The sequence below is a fragment of the Scheffersomyces spartinae genome (assembly GCF_019049425.1).
Source record: "Scheffersomyces spartinae strain ARV_011 chromosome Unknown scaffold_25, whole genome shotgun sequence".
NCBI lineage: Eukaryota > Fungi > Ascomycota > Pichiomycetes > Serinales > Debaryomycetaceae > Lizanozyma > Lizanozyma spartinae.
This window is the reverse complement of record NW_025065072.1, coordinates 32,238-49,326: the sequence shown is the minus strand read 5'-3', so window position 1 is coordinate 49,326 and position 17,089 is coordinate 32,238. Positions and strand designations below refer to the sequence as shown.

The window sequence follows — 17,089 nt, the reverse complement described above, 5'->3', positions numbered from 1 at the left end:
TAGTTATCTTTATTAGTTGTTATAAAGTGAGTCTGGCTGTTTGACCGTCTGAACGAGTGTCTGGCTGTCTGTGTATGATTCTGTGGCTATATTTGTCAGGTTTCAACGTGTATTAAGAGCAGACTTAAATCATGACTTTACTGCACGCTGTGGCACCTGATGGGTGCTCTGTTCTTCGTGACTCTGTGTCAAACAGATACTTGGTGATAACCGAATCCGGTTCTTCAATCTCCGATATAATGCCAGCTCAATATGAATACTCCAAGTTAGTGTTCTCTCCCATCTCGGCATTTATTGGAACCATAAAGATGAAATTGAATAAATATATGGTGGTTGCTACGTCTCATGAAGTCACAGGTTCTATTTTGGGTCGAGAAATCGCCAAAGTAACCAATTTTTCAATTTTACTTGTTGGTGTTGATCATAGTGTAGCAGCTCGTTCACTGGAGGAGTCTCAATATGTCAGTTTACTAACTCAACATTTGAATAATGCCACACTTTTCTTTTCCATTGGGAACAAGTACGATTTGACAAATTCTTTACAAAGACAATTGACATCCTCATCATTTTCTGTTGATTCTAGGTTTTGGTGGAATTCTTTTTTATCAGAAGAAGTTAATGCTGTTGCAGGTTCTGAGCCATTCATTTCTCATATGATTTATGGATATTTCAAGTCACATTCTGCCATTTTTGACGGGATTTCTCAGCCAATTGAATTTGCCTTGCTCACTCGTAGATCAATCTACAGAGCAGGTACCAGATACTTTAGAAGAGGAGTTGATGATAATGGGAATGTGGCCAATTTTAATGAAACAGAACAATTCTTTACTACTCCCAATGGTAAAGAGATCTTCTCCTTTTTACAAACTAGAGGCTCAGTACCTGTTTTCTGGTCTGAAATCAACAATTTGAAATATAAACCTAATTTGGTGATTTCTTCTAAATCTGCTTTAGATGCAACTCAAAAGCATTTTGATGAACAAGTTCAACTTTATGGTGATAATTATTGTGTTAACTTGGTTAATCAAAGTGGTTATGAAAAACCGGTTAAAGATTCTTATGAAGCTGCAGTGGAAAACTTACCACCACATTTGAAAGCTCATGTTAAATATATTTATTTTGATTTCCATCACGAATGTCGTAAGATGCGTTGGGATAGAGTTAAGCTTTTATTTGGCCATTTGAATCAATTGGGTTACCATCGTAATAACTATTTTCATTATGATGTGGCTAACAAAAAAACTATCCTGACCCAAAGTCGTGTTGTACGGACCAATTGTATGGATTGTTTGGATAGAACCAATGTTGTACAATCAACTTTGGGTCGTTGGGTATTACAAGGTCATTTTGAAGATTGTGGTTATATAAATGGCAACCAACCATGGGAAACCATTGACCCTCAATTCAATTTGTTCTTTCAATCCTTTTGGGCAGATAATGCTGATGCTGTATCTTGTGCTTATTCTGGTACTGGTGCACTTAAAACCGATTACACTAGAACTGGTAAACGTACTAAAGCTGGAGCTTTAAATGATCTTTCTAATTCCATTACCCGTTATTATAAGAACAATTATCGTGATGGGGCTCGTCAAGATTCTTATGATTTATTTTTAGGGAACTACAGACCTTATCGTGATTCCATTCATTCTCCATTCACAGATAGAAGAACAGCATATACTCAATTATTACCTTATTTCATTGGTACAAGTTTTATTGTTTTATTAGCAGTATTATTTTTTCCCAAGGGTTCGGTATTTGATTTTAGAAATCTCTTAATTGTTGGACTGTGTTGTGCCTATCTGTTGACACTGTTGCGGTTTGTTGTTTCCAATGGGTATCAATTTGTTAATTGGCCCAAGCTTAACAAGTTGGACTATTTGAAGTCTGTTGAGCTTGTGGATAAGGACGGACGGTTATTGGGTGTAAAATATGCTGAACTGGATCAATTTAGATCAAGATCCAAGAAGAGCAAATAATCACATTTTATAGAAGGCTGAATCCTCGATATATTTAATAAACTTTATATTAAATCCGTATACTTTACTTTTTTCCAATTTCCTATCACGTGGTTTACCCTCGGATATAGACTGAAGAAAGTATATGAAAAATTTGTTGGTCACCGAATCAATTACCTACAACACTCAAGCAACAACATATAAATACATAATGTCTGAACTTTTGGAGAAATCATTGGACGACATAATTGGTGAGCGTCCACCCCGTGAAAGACGACAACAGAATGTCGCTGGCAGAAACAGCCGCAGACGAGAACGTGGCGGTGGCAGACATGAAAGAGAGAGATATGAAAGAGACAGACGTGTTCCTCCTCACCACCGAGATACCTACAGACCACCTCACAGAGCTAGCCATAGAAGCAGCGGTAATAGCGGTATTCCTGAGGAGATTGCAGCCATGGCAGGCGACAGGCCATTGCTTCGAGTGAAGAACATTCATTCTGAATTGAATGGACGGGATCTTTCAGAGCTCTTTGGACTGATTTCCCCGGTTGAATTTGTCAAGTTTGATCCTCAGAGGGAAACTGTGGCTTATGTACTTTTTGAAGCCGACCAGAAGAAGAACAACAGTTTGGCCGTTGAGAAGTTTGATGGTCGTCAAGCCATGCGTAGGACGTTGATAGTTGAGAACACTACTCTGTTGGCTGACAGAATTGTTGCGCCGGAAAGAGACGTGAATACGATGCTGACAATAGACGCATCTACTCGTATTGGTACTAGGGAACGGAATAGGGGCCCCAGACGGAGAGAACGTCCTGTCAGGGCCAAGAAGCCAAATCCTAACCCCAAAGTAAGAAGCAAACCTCCTACAGTTGATGATTTGGACGAACAATTGAACGCGTATATGAACAGTAGAGAAGATTCTAGTGCTACTGCCAATGAAGGCCAGGAGAAAATGGCTGTTGATTAATGTCTATAGTATTATATGTATATACATATACGTCTAATGTGCATTTTGTTTTACATACCTTGGGTCAATTCTACCATTTCCAAGTACAACTTAGTTGACCATCTCCGCCAACTTTTACCCCAATAAAGTGTTGGAATGGCCAAGCAAATGGTACAAAAGTCAATCACTGCCAAAGCAATGTAAGTGTTCCTTGTACCCGAAGCATCCAACCATAAACTACAACAAAAGGTAAAGATGGCCCCAAGTGAATTGTTAATAATAGAAACTCCAACCATTCCTTGAATGATGATTTCCGGGTAACAGTCCATCAAATAAGACATGGAAATATCACCAACCGAACCCCATCCATAACCAATTAGTCCTAACCCTCCGTAAACTACCCAGCCCGGCCATTCTTGGGCCGCACCCACTCCAAACATAATTAATCCGACCGGAGAAACCACAGCCGTAATGAAAATTAAATAAAGACGATATTCCGGTTCGTAAATACCATTGTTCCGTTTGGCTATCCATAAAACATGTTTATCCGAAAGAATACCTGCTACAATGCATCCAATACATGCACCTACCAATGTAGCAACATTCATCACCGCAACACCGGTCTCAGATTTGTTCCAAGGTGCGTCATAGAAATAAGTATCTTGGGTAGTAAGAAAGAACGACATAAATGTATCTTGTAAACCCCATAAAAGCCCTGAAAGCCATACAGCAGGAAGTGTGAACACCTTAAAGTACACAAGGAACCGCTCAAGGTATTGTTTAAATCCCCAGCCAATAAGATATGGTGATGGAGTGATGATGGCTATTCTCTTCCAATATGAATTCAATGGTTCGTTTTGTGCAGCAGTAATTAATTCCTTCTCTCCCATTTGTGTTCGGGAGTTACTATTGTTGTCACCACCTTCTATTGAGCTTTCTTCATTTTCAGCAGCATACTTATTAATATTATTCTTTTCTTGTTCATCATTTACGTGCGATGGGGATTTGACCTTAACTCCTGAGGTCACTTGCGCGTATGAACCTCTATCGAAAACTGTTTCTTCACAAGTAAAAACAAAAACCGCTAAGCATCCACCAGTAATAATGGCCCCCCACCAGCCAACCCATCTGAAACCTTGGTTCATGGAAATTATGTGGGCAATTAATGGTCCTAAAAATGTTCCAATAGATGTGGCCATGATATACGCAGTTAAGACCGTACCAAACTGATGTTGGAAAAAGATATCTGATAAAGATTGTTGAACCTGAGATTCAGCTACAGATTCAGACATACCAACAAATGCCTGGGACCAAATAGTATCAGCAGTTCTGGTGGAAGATCCAAACCATACAGATCCTAAAGTACCAGCTAAAAGACAGATGAGATAAGAGATTCTTCTGCCATATAAAGATGAAGCAGGTGCAAAGAATATACAAGACCAGCCAATGAAAAGGAAAAGAACCCCGGCTCCTGTATTCATAGCATCATAAGAGATTCCATAGGCTTCGTTAAGAGATTCTTGAGAAGCAGATGCATCATTAGAAATGGCCGCTGTTAACGCAGTGAATGCAAGCATAAGAAGAAAATGATAATATTTACGAGACTGAGACCAGTTCAAAGGATCATTCGGAGAATCAGTTGGTTGTGGTAATAAAATAACCCCCTTGGAACTCCGTTTAAGACTATCGTTGGTGACCTCTCTGGTCCCATCGTTGTCTGTACGTCCTAACATATGATCATATTGGGTGAGGATGTTGGTTGTTCCTGGTACAAAGGTTGCATCTCCTTGCAAGTCAATGGCCCGTTTGGCTTGGGGTAATGGTGGCATGGAAAAGAAGTAAAAAATGAATAAATAGCCCTAATAAAAGAAGAAGGAGATGTTTTTGGCCTTAATCACGATCAACAATTGGCTGATAAGATCTGCTTCATCTCACAAATACGGCCATCTCAACTCAGTCCCCGTATACGCTAGTGGGTCCTGTATACACCGCTGCTTGTGCGCATGTTCGCCGTGCGTTCACAGGTTATTCACGTGACTTCTTTTTATTTCTTTTATTGGACGTTATATGTTGGAAAGTGCTTTTGTATTGAAGTAAAACTTAATATGGCCTGTATATACGTGTATTTACATAGCTTTGGCTGCCAATGTACATTAAAGCTCATTAAAGTATGTAAATAATTGCCTTCGCAGGTGTAATGAATTGCTGGAATAGTAATGAAATTTTGAATGTGACCCAGCTAGTGCTAGTTCTTGTAGTTATTACTTTTGATGTTGGGAATCTATCACTGTCACGAAATAAATGGACTGTTCACACTGTACCTAACTTTTTCAAAATATTATAAATCACAATAGAACAGCTGTTGCTTCATTTTTCTGTCTAACGAATATTGCTACAAAGTCATTGTCCATGTGTGGTTGTTGGGCGCGATGGATAACAACTTTATTGGTATGGGACAGGATCTGACTGTGTCTTGTATATACTTCCCTTTTAAGAAGTCTACGATTGACATAAAAATTTGTCATGCCGCGACTGTAAATGGACAAAAAGAGAGTTAACTCCACCTATTAAAACCCCCATCACCAAATTAAATTGAATCATTTAATTTCTTGAGTACCCAAACGTGCATGCATGAGTCGAAACGCAGATAACCTGTCACCGAATTGTACGCAAGCCGGAGACATCATCACATGGTGTGATGAGCTCAACCAACTCCGGGGCAATGTATCTCAACTTCAAGCCACATTGAATCAAATATTGAACAAGGCACCATCGATATCTGAATATCGAGAGGCGGTTCAAAAGTTTGATGAAGATGTGGCCAAGTTGGGGTTACCGTCTCCGGTATCATCTAGTAACAACAATAATAATCTCTCACAGTTTAAGACCTCCAGTAACTCTACTAGTCCTGCTACTAACCCTGCGGTGCTTGAGCGCACAAGGTCGATCTTGAATTCATCCCAATTGAAAATAGCTGTTAGATTGAAATACTTATATTCTCGTGGATATTTACCCTTGTTATTGGCGTTAGCTAATATCAATTTTCGAAGTTTGAAACAAGATCGATTTGTGGGTTACTTTTTAAATTATATACCGCCTCGTGTGGTTAAGAGAGATATACCTGATGCACTAAGGAAAGTCATCATATCTGAAAATAAACTTGGTCAGAATGATGGGGGTATTTCTCTGTCACCAGAAGATGAAAACTACCCTCCTTTAATCCCATTGATTTCTGATAAGACAATCTTAGATAGAGTATTGATTGATAAATCTTATGTGGAACCACAAGCGTATCTTGAGCTGATATTAAGTCAGTTGCAATCAGGAACGGCTGCAAATGGTCCTGAATGGTCTCGCCCAACAAATAATCTGAAATTGGCACTTTTGGGTCAACTGATCTTGGAAACTTGCTTGTACGAAATTATAGACCATCAATACCCTTCATATGATGAAACAGATGTTGAAAATTTAGTACGTTATCATCTAACCAGTCCTCTTATGGTTCTGAAGTTTGTTATAGGGTATAATCTCGCTAGTCATCTTAATTATCTGATGTCACGTCTGGATACTGTTGATGATAAGCTTCGAGTGTTTCATAGATTATTCTGTGCCTATATTGGAGGTCTTAGGAAAGATGGTTACACTTATAAGGATCTTTTAGTTTGGTTACGAAGGCTCTATTTACCCTTGGTAGCTTCTACTGGCTACTCCCCCATGAACCATGCAAAGGCTGATTTGGAGTTTCTATTCAAGCAAGCAAATAACATATATGCCGGGCCCATCGGTGGAGTGGTCAGCATAACCTATGATATAGAAGAAAGGGGTGAGCTTGGGGTTCTCGAGGCCACAGTTAAAGTTGATGGGGAAAGCATAGGTGTGGGTACACACTCAAGTGATCCTGAACAAGCAAAGGAAAGAGCTGCTGCATATGCATTGGGAGAGAACAGAGATTTGGTGATTCTGAAGGTTGCTCTCATGTTGCAAAGAGGAGCCCAATTACAGAAGGATCAAAGCAACGACCAAAATGCTATTACCACTACTAATGACACTACTACTGCTGCTGCTACTGCCACTGCTACTATAGAATCAGAGCAATTACAATCGGAAATTAATAGCGTTGAATCTAATGATGAAGATGAAGACTATTCACCAATAATGAGTCCTAATGGAAGCATGACTTCATTGAAAGGTGACGATAATGTTGAGATCAATGGTGAAGAGGAAGACGATGACTATGATCCAGAAGCAGGATTAACTGAGCCTAGTTCATTGAATAACGAACAGGATGATAGTACAAAAGAGGAGCCAAGACCAACTCAACCCCAAACTGAAGCAAGAGACTCAGGGATAAGCCCTCTTCCATATGGAATGGTCACGGGATTTGGTGCTCCTCAAAGTGAAGGTTCAAATGGAATTTCACCGCTTCAAAACACTTTCGAGTCGTTATTAGCATCTCATCAACTTCAGCCTCGTTATGTGACTAACCAACTGAAGAAAGGACACAGAGCCTCTGTATTTGTTGGAGACGTTGAAATGGGCCAAGGTCGAGGGAAGAGTAAAGAGGAAGCAATTGATATGGCCTTGAGTAATTCCTTAAGAAATGGAACTGCCTGGCGTCACCTAGGCTTTTAATGGACACACACAGCTTAAACATACCAATAATAATAATAATAATAATAATAATCCTTCCTCATACTACTTCTTTACCATTTAGAGTCGCAGATGTAAATATTAATTGTACACTTTATATAAGAACGCTTTGGAAAGGCTGGGAAGAAGCCCCACAGAAATAACGGTTTCTATGTTTAACTCCGAAACTTAATATGGACTTTAGAAAACTGGCTTTATACCCGGGTGTTCGGGTGTATTGCCGCTTTTGTGTTACGCGACCCGGACCGCCCATGTGCTGCTGCCTTGATTAGCAAAATTATTAATAGAATCAATCTGAAGGTGTTCCGTGATATTGGAGTTTCAGTTTTTGCGTACTAGTGGTAGTGCAATTGAAATCACATTGGAATCATTGCGGGACATCCAAAACCCTCCATGATGCCAGTAGTTAACCATGAACGTAAAACACCAATAAAGACGTATTATATGCAGTATGTTATCGTCTACACCGCGGTAATCCCAACTAGGCAATATGGTTAAGGACCACAATAAGCAGCATAATCATCTCCATAGATTAAACTTGACAGAATTTAAACATATCAAATATTGATGTACAGTAAACCATTTTAGATGTAATGCAGTTAAAGGAAAAAGAAGAAAATACCATGAGCATATTAAAAGTCAAATTCAGCTTAGCTTTCTGATTTGTAGACTGCTATTATCAATTTAGTTGATTGCTTTTTATTCCGAAGACCTATAGTTCTCCGGTAGAACATAGTAACAGTACTTCTCTCCGAAATCGCCCGAACACGACCGGCTTTTCTGTCCGCAGGTCGTGTCTATTACCCAATGTGCACCTTTGAAAATTTTGTATAAATACAATAGGATTTCACCCTCAACTAGACCGCTGATTGGACTTCTTTCTTTTTCATCCTGTGATCCCTCAACTATTCCTCCTGTAATATAGATCAAGATGTCCCAACAAATTCCTCAATTCACTCTTAAAGATTACGGTGCTTTTGCCCTTGCTGGTGCTGCTGGGTGTGGTGTCACTCACGGTGCTATGACTCCTATTGATGTCATTAAGACCAGAATTCAATTGGAACCTACTGTTTACAACAAGGGTATGGTTGGATCTTTCAAGCAAATCGTCTCCACCGAAGGTGCTGGCGCCTTGTTGACTGGGTTGGGTCCAACTGTCCTTGGTTACTCTATGCAAGGTGCTTTCAAATTTGGTGGTTACGAATTATTCAAGACCATCTTTGTTACAAACTTGGGTTTGGACACCGCTAAGCAATACAAGAACTCTGTTTACATTGGTTCTGCTGCTCTTGCTGAATTCTTTGCCGATATTGCCTTGTGTCCTTTAGAAGCTACCAGAATTAGATTGGTTTCTCAACCTACTTTCGCTAACGGTTTGATTGGTGGTTTCGCTAGAATCTTGAAGGAAGAAGGTGTCGGTTCTTTCTACAATGGTTTCACTCCTATCTTGTTTAAGCAAATTCCTTACAACATTGCCAAGTTCTTGGTTTTTGAAAGAGCTGCTGAAGCTATCTACAAGGCTATCCCAACACCAAAGAATGAATTGAGCTCCGGTGCTAACACTGCTGTTCTTTTGGGTTCCGGTGTTATTGCTGGATGTGCTGCTGCTATTGTTTCTCAACCTGCTGACACTTTGTTGTCTAAGGTTAACAAGACTAAGAAGGCTCCAGGTCAATCCACTCTTGGTTTGTTGGCTCAATTAGCCAAGCAATTGGGTATCAAGGGTTCTTTCACCGGTTTGCCAACCAGATTGGTTATGGTTGGTACCTTGACCTCCTTGCAATTCACCATCTACGGTACCTTGAAGCAATTCTTTGGTTGTCCAAAGGCCGTTGAATTGTAAGCTAAATCTACTTAGATTACAGTTGCCACTTTCTCGTGTTTTATAGATAGATTTTTTATTTTTTTCATTTGTACATACGTGTGTCTTGAAATCAAATGATTGTAATATTAATACTCTAAGAGCTTATCGCATATCATTCCGAATCGGTCGGCGAAATTATCTTCCACGCTCCGGCCAATCAGAGCGCAAGGAATCACAAAAAGGTTTTCGCAACCATAAACGGAAGGATCATTCAAATCCGGGTAACCCCAAGAAAAGAAGTATAGAGAAGTAAAGTGAATAATGCTATGACTAAATCATTTGGTTTCTTTTTATTAATAAGTTAGGTCTTTGTAATATATCACGTTTATTAGGCATTAATAATCTAGTTAAACAAAATACAAATAGTGCAATGGGGTTATTATTGTATTGTATATAGCGATACTTCAGACCATTAATCTTCTGTCTGTTAATAAAAGAAATACGTAAACTGTTGGCATGGCAATGGGAAGGAACATTGGAAATACCGGTAGTAATAGTGGTGATGGTGGTGTTGGGGTTAGCTGTAATGCTTATGGTATTTGGCTTCTGTAAAAGTAGTAACTATTGAATAAGAGCACCACGTTCGTCACCAAAGTCCTAGTAAAAAAAATACGTTGGTGGCAATTTCCCAATTGAAGGGCGCTATATCATAAGTTAACTATAAACGAATCTACAGTATACTAGGTCCATATGCTCAATTAAGTTCAATACAACTTGGGTAGTCAATACTTCTGTATAAGATTGATTGTATGCGCTACCAAACCTTGTGTTAGGTATGGAAATTTTCAGAGATTTAGTAAGTGATGAGATGAGCCCAATAGAAACCAAGAGCATACCATCTACAAGCCATGCCATCATACAAGTCGAATGAGTATGTGTCTGACTCTGAAGGGTCAGAATATGAATATGAAGCTCCTAAGGGGTTTGTTAATGTGATACAGAAAACGAAAAAGCAAGCATTCAAGATACCATCGGAAAAGGAAGTATGGATCATCAAAACACCTAAAGGATTCCCTGTTAGCAAGCTCAAGACGTTACCTATTTCGTTTACATCCACCAGCATAAGCAATGGTCCTGAGCCATTTGCATTAGAAGGGTCTCAATTCCAGATCAATGAAGAGAACTTTAGCGAGAGTAACAAGATGGCTATTCTTGGGATGAATAAAGATGGCCATTATCATAGCTCACAGGTACCAGTGACGCGGTTTTACAATGTTCGTGAGACTGTGGCTATCAATGAGATTGCATGGGATTCTGTTAAGACTCCTAGAGAAGATGTAGAGAAGTTCGCTGGGTTGAGAATGAGACATTTCCCCAGTGGTTATGGAGCTGGAGACTATGACGAAGCAAAGCCTGAAAGACCTTTAAAAAAGGCAAAAATAGACAAGGAAGACGCTTCTAAGAAGAGTAAGAAGGAAAAAAAGGAGAAGAAGGAAAAGAAGGAAAAGAAGGAAAAGAAGAAGAAAGTTTAGATGTTTTTATAGTAATAGAAAAGTCATAGGAACTTTATCGATGGACCTTACTATTAGGTGTAGTGTTGTACCTTACTCTTCCCTTTATGTGCGAGTAAATTTGTAGCGAAAAAATAACTGAGTCTTATAACTTCTTCTTGTTTGCGTCAGCAGAAGTTATGGGGAACTCGGCATCTAAAAGCCGTCGGTTGGTATCGGAGGTATCCAAGACTGCCGCCCGCAAGGGGCCTATGGTTCGTTCCAATGTGAACCAGTTGCCTAATGAGGCGCTTAAGGCTCTGTATTTGAAACACAGCACTGAATCAAAGGACGACGCGGACAACATCAACAACTCCACAACCGAACAAAGCAAACAACAGCCTATTTCTAAAGATTCGCCTTCTTCTATTGATGATCTGCCTAGCATTATACACCCTCCTGGCAAAGATGGGTATGACCCCCAAGAACTCCATAAAGACTTTATCCAATCAGTCGTTGATCTCGGTAGGCAAATCCACTCTACAAACGTTAACGGCAACGGAACCAATGCACTTCCCTTAAGACAGCTTAGGAACAGAAAGAACCTTTTCAAACTTGGCCAGCAGCAATTAGAACTACAAAAGCAAGGTAAAGCTGTTGACTCCACAATGGTAAACCCCCATACATTGAGTGCTATACTTGAAGCGATCAAAGAACCCGACTCTAATAAAGAATCCATAGCTGCGGACTATAACGTAAACATTAAGTTTCTTGAACTGCTAGGAACTCGTTTCTCTGTTCCTAAAACGTATGTTCCGCTTCAAGAGGCCACTAAAGAAGGTGAGATCAGTTCTCAGAATGCAGAAGCTAAATCTGTCCTTTCTGCTACCCAAAGATCTGAACAGCATCTGATGATGAACCCTAACGATGAATTAGCAGAGAATATTTCTTCCAAACGATTGAATCAGCTTAGAAGCAGGTTGAATTAAACGGGGATTGCTTTGTAAATAGGAAGAGTATATGATATTTATGATATTTATGATAAACTGGCGTAATCGCTCCACAGCATATATTAGGGACCGCTTTTAAGTCAAATCTTAACCAGCCCATTGATGTCGTGATAGCCTTCAATTATAAGAACTTTCGTTTATATTTACCGATATCGGCGCGGGTACCGGCGACGATTATCAAATACGAGGTGCGAATAATCTGGGGAAGGGGAGCCAAATATTTACACCCTTTTCATGGTTGTCTTAACTAGTCCCATTATCATACCCCATACTATGCTGGTAGTTAAGAAGTTATTACAGTACACTCCTTGTGATGTTTCCGATGCCCTTGTGAAATACGGGGTTAGCAATGGAGGCTATATCCCCAATTTGGTCAAACAATCAGGTCCAGATTCAACTGTTGTAGGTCAAGCATATACAGTGCTTTATGCAGCTAAAAGTGATCCCAGACCCGCTATCAAGGAGTCTTATATTGATATTATTCCCCAGGGAGCCGTTCTAGTGATGGCATTAGCGCCCGAGCTACAATTGCCCCATGCTCCTTATGTTCGAGTGAATAATGCTCTTTATGGAGGTCTCATGTCGACTAGAGCGTCCTACCGGGGAGCAGCTGGCTCGGTAATCCTTGGGAGGATTAGAGACCTTGATGAGCATAGAGAATTGAAGTATCCTGTGTGGTCTTATGGTGTTGGGTCTACAGCTCCGGGTCCAGTTGTTAAAGTAGTGGGGATCAATGTGCCAGTGGAAATAAGAGTTCAACTGATGGAGATAGATAAAGACTTTGAAACTATCAAGGTGAATGCCGGGGATTACATTGTAGCCGATAAGAATGGTGCTGTAGTGTTAAATCAGGGGCATCCCAAATTTCATGACATATTGGAGTACATTCCTAAGAGAGTTGCAGCTGATACGCTTGTTAGTGAAGATATCAAGAAAGGGAAACCTGCTGCTGAGTCCCAAAAACAAAGAAGAGCAAACTTGTGATAGTAATGTTGTCGTCTACATATTACACATGTGGCTTATTACCTATGCTCATTTATCTATTCTCAATAACTAATAGTATAAAATATTCAGTATACCTTTGGAAATGCACTACTTGGCATACACTTTTTATTACCCCATAGTGTCACGTGATCTACGGTTTTGGTACGATAAATACAACCCATACCAAATATGTTGTACACCCATAGATTGTATATCATCTTTTACTACAGGTTGAACATGTCGCAGGAGAAGATCAGCATGCTAGGCGACGCACAGTTGCGGTATGTCTTGATTGGGAACAATGACATGAAGTATACGCTTCTTTCGGACCGGGAGTTCATGGAAGCCTTTGGCCGTCGGTTTGCCGCAAACTGTGCCCATCAAGATTGGGCTGCTTTGCATGACCAAGCCATAGTTCTCCGACTCTTATCGACGTTCCATGACATGAATGAGGAGGCATTGGACGTTTTCGAAGGCATAGTGCAGCTCATAGTTGTACAGCTTGATATGAGCATCAATGGGGAGGACAACTCAGCTAAAACCACCACCACCCCTTTAGTGGAAGAGACAATTCAATACTTTCTTGAATCCTTGATCCATTTATCCAATCGAAGGTTCTTCAAATACGACGGCGAGAAGTTGTGGATGTTTGTTATTCAAATGTTATATCAGAGACGGTCATTGACTCTCCTTAATTTGCTGATTAGAATCACTCCTATCCTCCTTAAATGTTTTAAATTGGCTCACCACAAAAGACTTCTCTTCATTTTATTTGCGTTGTTGCATAGTGGGTGCTCGGAAATAGTTGATCTGGTGCTATCACATTATGGTGTAAGTCACTTTGATGAAACCGAGGTCTTGGAAGACCTGAGATTACCTAACTTTGATATTCCCCCACATTTCTTCAAAGAGAACACTGGATTTTCTCTGCTTATCCCTTTGCTTACAAGCTTCCTTCAAATATACAACTACATGGCCGATAACAACTTGGAATTTGTTCCTGATGATGATTTTGAGTCTGGGTTCGGTACGGTTTATATAACTTGTTTGTTATTCTTAAAATCAAGCTCTACTTCATCGTCATTTGCTCCGTCAGACTCAAAATTGGTGGCTGTCTTGTCGTTGAACTTCATCTGCATGTACATTGAACAAGTGTACAAACTCAGATCATCAAGCATTGCAGCAGCGGTAGTGGAAGGTCCTGCTGTTGATGAAGAAGCACTTCATTCAATGGTATCAAGAAACTTTCTTAAAATCTTGTATAAGATTGATGAATGCTTTGATTATAACCCAGATATATTGTATATCCATTCCCCAGTCAAACTATTAGCCCATGTTTGTGACTTGTTCCCCTCGGTGGGCAATAACTATATTCGAAATACAACTTTAGATTCTAAAGTTAGGCTTACTATGAAAGACCAATTGTTGAAGAATGGCTGGCTCTTTGAGTTCTGGCATAACTCTAAGGATTTTACTAGCGTGTTAGACTTTGCTGCTCTTGATTTAATGGGCTCTCCTAATAGGAATAGCATTTCGAATTCAGCTGCGGCACTTGGTTCTGTCAGCTGCTCTTCAGTGGCTTCCTCTACCAGTTTGATCTCAGATCTTTTCCATCTACTAAGCATATACACCAGCTCAGAAGAGGATCACAGACAGCGAATTATCAAAGATGTCTCGGAGCTACCACTCATTCTTTTCCAAGTTATGGAGACTTATAGATACTTATTGCTCCAGCTTCAAGTTAATTTCCGAGAGTTGAAGCTGAATTGTTTGACATCAGAGCAAAGGATCTGGCTAAGCAAAAACGTTGGCATAGTGATGTACTTGTTGGACTTGCCGGTATTCACCAATTGTCTTTATTTTATGAGATCTTTATCTCGATCTGTAACTGCTTTAAGAACACTCTTTGTTGAATGCAACGGATATGCAAGTGTTTTATGTGGTGACAGACTGCCAAAAGATGATATTACTTCCTCTAAGGATCTCAAGAAGCTTACAGCCAATAAAGGTCGCCTCATTTACAACATATTGCAAATTGTTAATGGAATAGAATGCGGAACTAAGTTTATACGAGGTCTCACGGGTCAAACATCACAAGTACAACTTACAAATAAACTGGTTTTGCTTGCATTGATATCTAATTTAATACTTGATTTCCTGTCTTTCAGATTGGAGATAGTAAACAACAGCAACTTTGTATTGAACTTGTTAAAGATCTATAAGAGTGCTGAAAGTGGGGCCTCCAACGAATTGGAAGTGGAAGCTGCTTTAGTCATTCAGTATCATGTTTCATGGGTGCTAAAGAACTTGTTGTATAATGAGAATAGTGAATCTAAAAGAAGGGTGGTACAAGTTTTCCCTCTTTTAGTTATCTTCAAGAATTGTGCATTCAATGATATCAATTCCAAGCATTTCGAGATTGAATTGAATAAGAAATTGGTATCCTTTGAGATCTTACAAAATTTGACCTCTGGTTCACCTGAATTTATAAGGGACATTACACTGAGTTTTGCTGAGTTTGCTACCACGGAAACTGTTCTCCGAGAAGATGGAAAGCCCATAAAGCTGTGGGATGAGTTTGTCATATGGAACATCTCAAACTACAAGCTTTTCACCAAGAGCAAATCAGATGATAGTAACAAGATGTTGCTTAAGATACTTGAGAATAATAAATACGCGGAGATGGTGTGTTCGATATTTTACATTGAAAACCATAAATATGTGGGTTTAAGACTGTCATCTTCTAAGGACGTTTCGAAATACGAATCCACTCTGCCTGGTGGTGATACATCCCAAATCAACAACAATGAAGATGATCCAATGGATGGATACGTGGAAAATATGTTCCCTCTGTTATCGTTCTTGAGCATTTGGTTGTTTTTCTTGCAGTTTGATATTCCGACTGATTATCCCCAATTCACCAAGGTTGTTAATAATCTTACAGACATTAATCTTGCAATCACATGGAACTTGGTGAATTTGACGAAGAAACCAAACGACAGCTTGGACCGTAGGCTTGGAGTTGGTGCGTTTAGAAATGTCAAGCCTGAACCGGAGGGAAATAGTCATAGTCTTGAAGAACTTGATAAAGACGAAGAGTTGGATGATGTTACAGATTATGATACCTACTTTGAGCTTTATGATACTGTTGATACGGGCAACTTGAATGGGTCTGGACCACATAATCTAATTGGAAGTGCATCGTTACCACTTGGAATGGATTCGTGGGTAAATGCAATCAGCATTGATCATACGGAAGACATAGATCTTCTGAAAGCCGAAGGAAGAGCAGCATACTTAAAGGGGGTTGGTTTCACCGCGGCTTTACAAGGAATTCTTCTGTCCAAGTCTGTTATCCAGCAAAGCCGGCAAGCCGCACCAAAGACACAAACTCATAAAGGCTTAGATGTATTTGCTGCTGCTGTTACTGCTGCTAGTGCTAGTCCTAGTGCTGGCACTGGTATTGGTATTGGTGGTGCCCGAGTGCGGACAAGTACTAATGGTGAGCTGAAGCCCCTAACACCACGGAGTGGGTTTAGACGATTTGAAGCTGTACATTCTGATGACTTGGTCGACAAGGTTCGACTTGCCAACCGGCAAATCTTTGAGCTCTTGATGAACAACAAGAGTGTCGGGAACAATGTACGACCTGAACAGAAACAAAGAGAGGACAATAACAATAATATTAATAATGACAATAGTAGGAATGCTGCTGACAGGCACAATGGACCAAGGGCTACTTTGATTCCTATTGCCGCAGTGTCGCCTTTACGGGACATCATGTACGGTATCCAGCGGGGTGGAGAAGGCTTTGGGTATGGACTGGACGAGGAGTACATGACCGACGAAGCGGTAGTGATGAGTGAAGATGAGCAGACACACGACGAGATGAGATGAGATGCCGATGCTGATGCCGATGGTAATCGCCTGAACGTATGTGTGCCTGTATATAGGTGCTTTTATTAGCCTTTATTTTTCTGACGTTTAAAGAAATCTCTTTGTTTAACCGTCAGAACTCTTTGTAGCCTCGTTATTGGCGTGCATAAGTGACAGAATAGTATAAAGCCTGCTTAGCCAGCCAACTGGCCAATGGGGGACGGCGCATGGATAAGAACCGGTGGTACTGATGAAACTGGTGGTATTTCTGTTATTACTGACATTGTTGCAGCTTATATACGTGCAAGATGTAATTAACGTGCAATGTTCTAAGACCTCATGCCGTAGAAGGTAACTGAGAGCGAATTGAC

General features: G+C 40.1%; 9 protein-coding genes across 9 annotated transcripts; 8 read left to right on the top strand and 1 right to left on the bottom strand.

The window, feature by feature from the left end:
- Positions 1–131: 131 nt before the first annotated feature.
- On the top strand, positions 132–1,976 carry SAC1 (phosphatidylinositol-3-phosphatase; the record flags this gene model as incomplete). The annotated part of the gene is made up of 1 exon (XM_043193660.1): positions 132–1,976. One exon carries the CDS (start codon positions 132–134, stop codon positions 1,974–1,976), a length of 1,845 nt encoding a protein of 614 aa, XP_043047196.1.
- A 190-nt stretch (positions 1,977–2,166) lies between these two features.
- KQ657_002912 (uncharacterized protein) lies at positions 2,167–2,925 on the top strand (the record flags this gene model as incomplete). Its single annotated transcript, XM_043193659.1, has 1 exon — positions 2,167–2,925. One exon carries the CDS (start codon positions 2,167–2,169, stop codon positions 2,923–2,925), a length of 759 nt encoding a protein of 252 aa, XP_043047195.1.
- Positions 2,926–2,975: 50 nt separating this feature from the next.
- Positions 2,976–4,733, bottom strand: KQ657_002911 (uncharacterized protein; the record flags this gene model as incomplete). The annotated part of the gene is made up of 1 exon (XM_043193658.1): positions 2,976–4,733. The coding sequence occupies one exon, from the start codon at positions 4,731–4,733 to the stop codon at positions 2,976–2,978; it is 1,758 nt and encodes a 585-aa protein (XP_043047194.1).
- An 802-nt stretch (positions 4,734–5,535) lies between these two features.
- On the top strand, positions 5,536–7,536 carry CDL1 (Cdl1p; the record flags this gene model as incomplete). The annotated part of the gene is made up of 1 exon (XM_043193657.1): positions 5,536–7,536. The coding sequence occupies one exon, from the start codon at positions 5,536–5,538 to the stop codon at positions 7,534–7,536; it is 2,001 nt and encodes a 666-aa protein (XP_043047193.1).
- A 949-nt stretch (positions 7,537–8,485) lies between these two features.
- MIR1 (Mir1p) lies at positions 8,486–9,397 on the top strand (the record flags this gene model as incomplete). The annotated part of the gene is made up of 1 exon (XM_043193656.1): positions 8,486–9,397. One exon carries the CDS (start codon positions 8,486–8,488, stop codon positions 9,395–9,397), a length of 912 nt encoding a protein of 303 aa, XP_043047192.1.
- An 869-nt stretch (positions 9,398–10,266) lies between these two features.
- Positions 10,267–10,890, top strand: RPA34 (DNA-directed RNA polymerase I subunit; the record flags this gene model as incomplete). Its single annotated transcript, XM_043193655.1, has 1 exon — positions 10,267–10,890. One exon carries the CDS (start codon positions 10,267–10,269, stop codon positions 10,888–10,890), a length of 624 nt encoding a protein of 207 aa, XP_043047191.1.
- A 158-nt stretch (positions 10,891–11,048) lies between these two features.
- KQ657_002907 (uncharacterized protein) lies at positions 11,049–11,837 on the top strand (the record flags this gene model as incomplete). The annotated part of the gene is made up of 1 exon (XM_043193654.1): positions 11,049–11,837. One exon carries the CDS (start codon positions 11,049–11,051, stop codon positions 11,835–11,837), a length of 789 nt encoding a protein of 262 aa, XP_043047190.1.
- A 294-nt stretch (positions 11,838–12,131) lies between these two features.
- On the top strand, positions 12,132–12,842 carry KQ657_002906 (bifunctional 4-hydroxy-4-methyl-2-oxoglutarate aldolase/oxaloacetate decarboxylase; the record flags this gene model as incomplete). The annotated part of the gene is made up of 1 exon (XM_043193653.1): positions 12,132–12,842. One exon carries the CDS (start codon positions 12,132–12,134, stop codon positions 12,840–12,842), a length of 711 nt encoding a protein of 236 aa, XP_043047189.1.
- A 237-nt stretch (positions 12,843–13,079) lies between these two features.
- Positions 13,080–16,739, top strand: KQ657_002905 (uncharacterized protein; the record flags this gene model as incomplete). The annotated part of the gene is made up of 1 exon (XM_043193652.1): positions 13,080–16,739. The coding sequence occupies one exon, from the start codon at positions 13,080–13,082 to the stop codon at positions 16,737–16,739; it is 3,660 nt and encodes a 1,219-aa protein (XP_043047188.1).
- Positions 16,740–17,089: the final 350 nt, after the last annotated feature.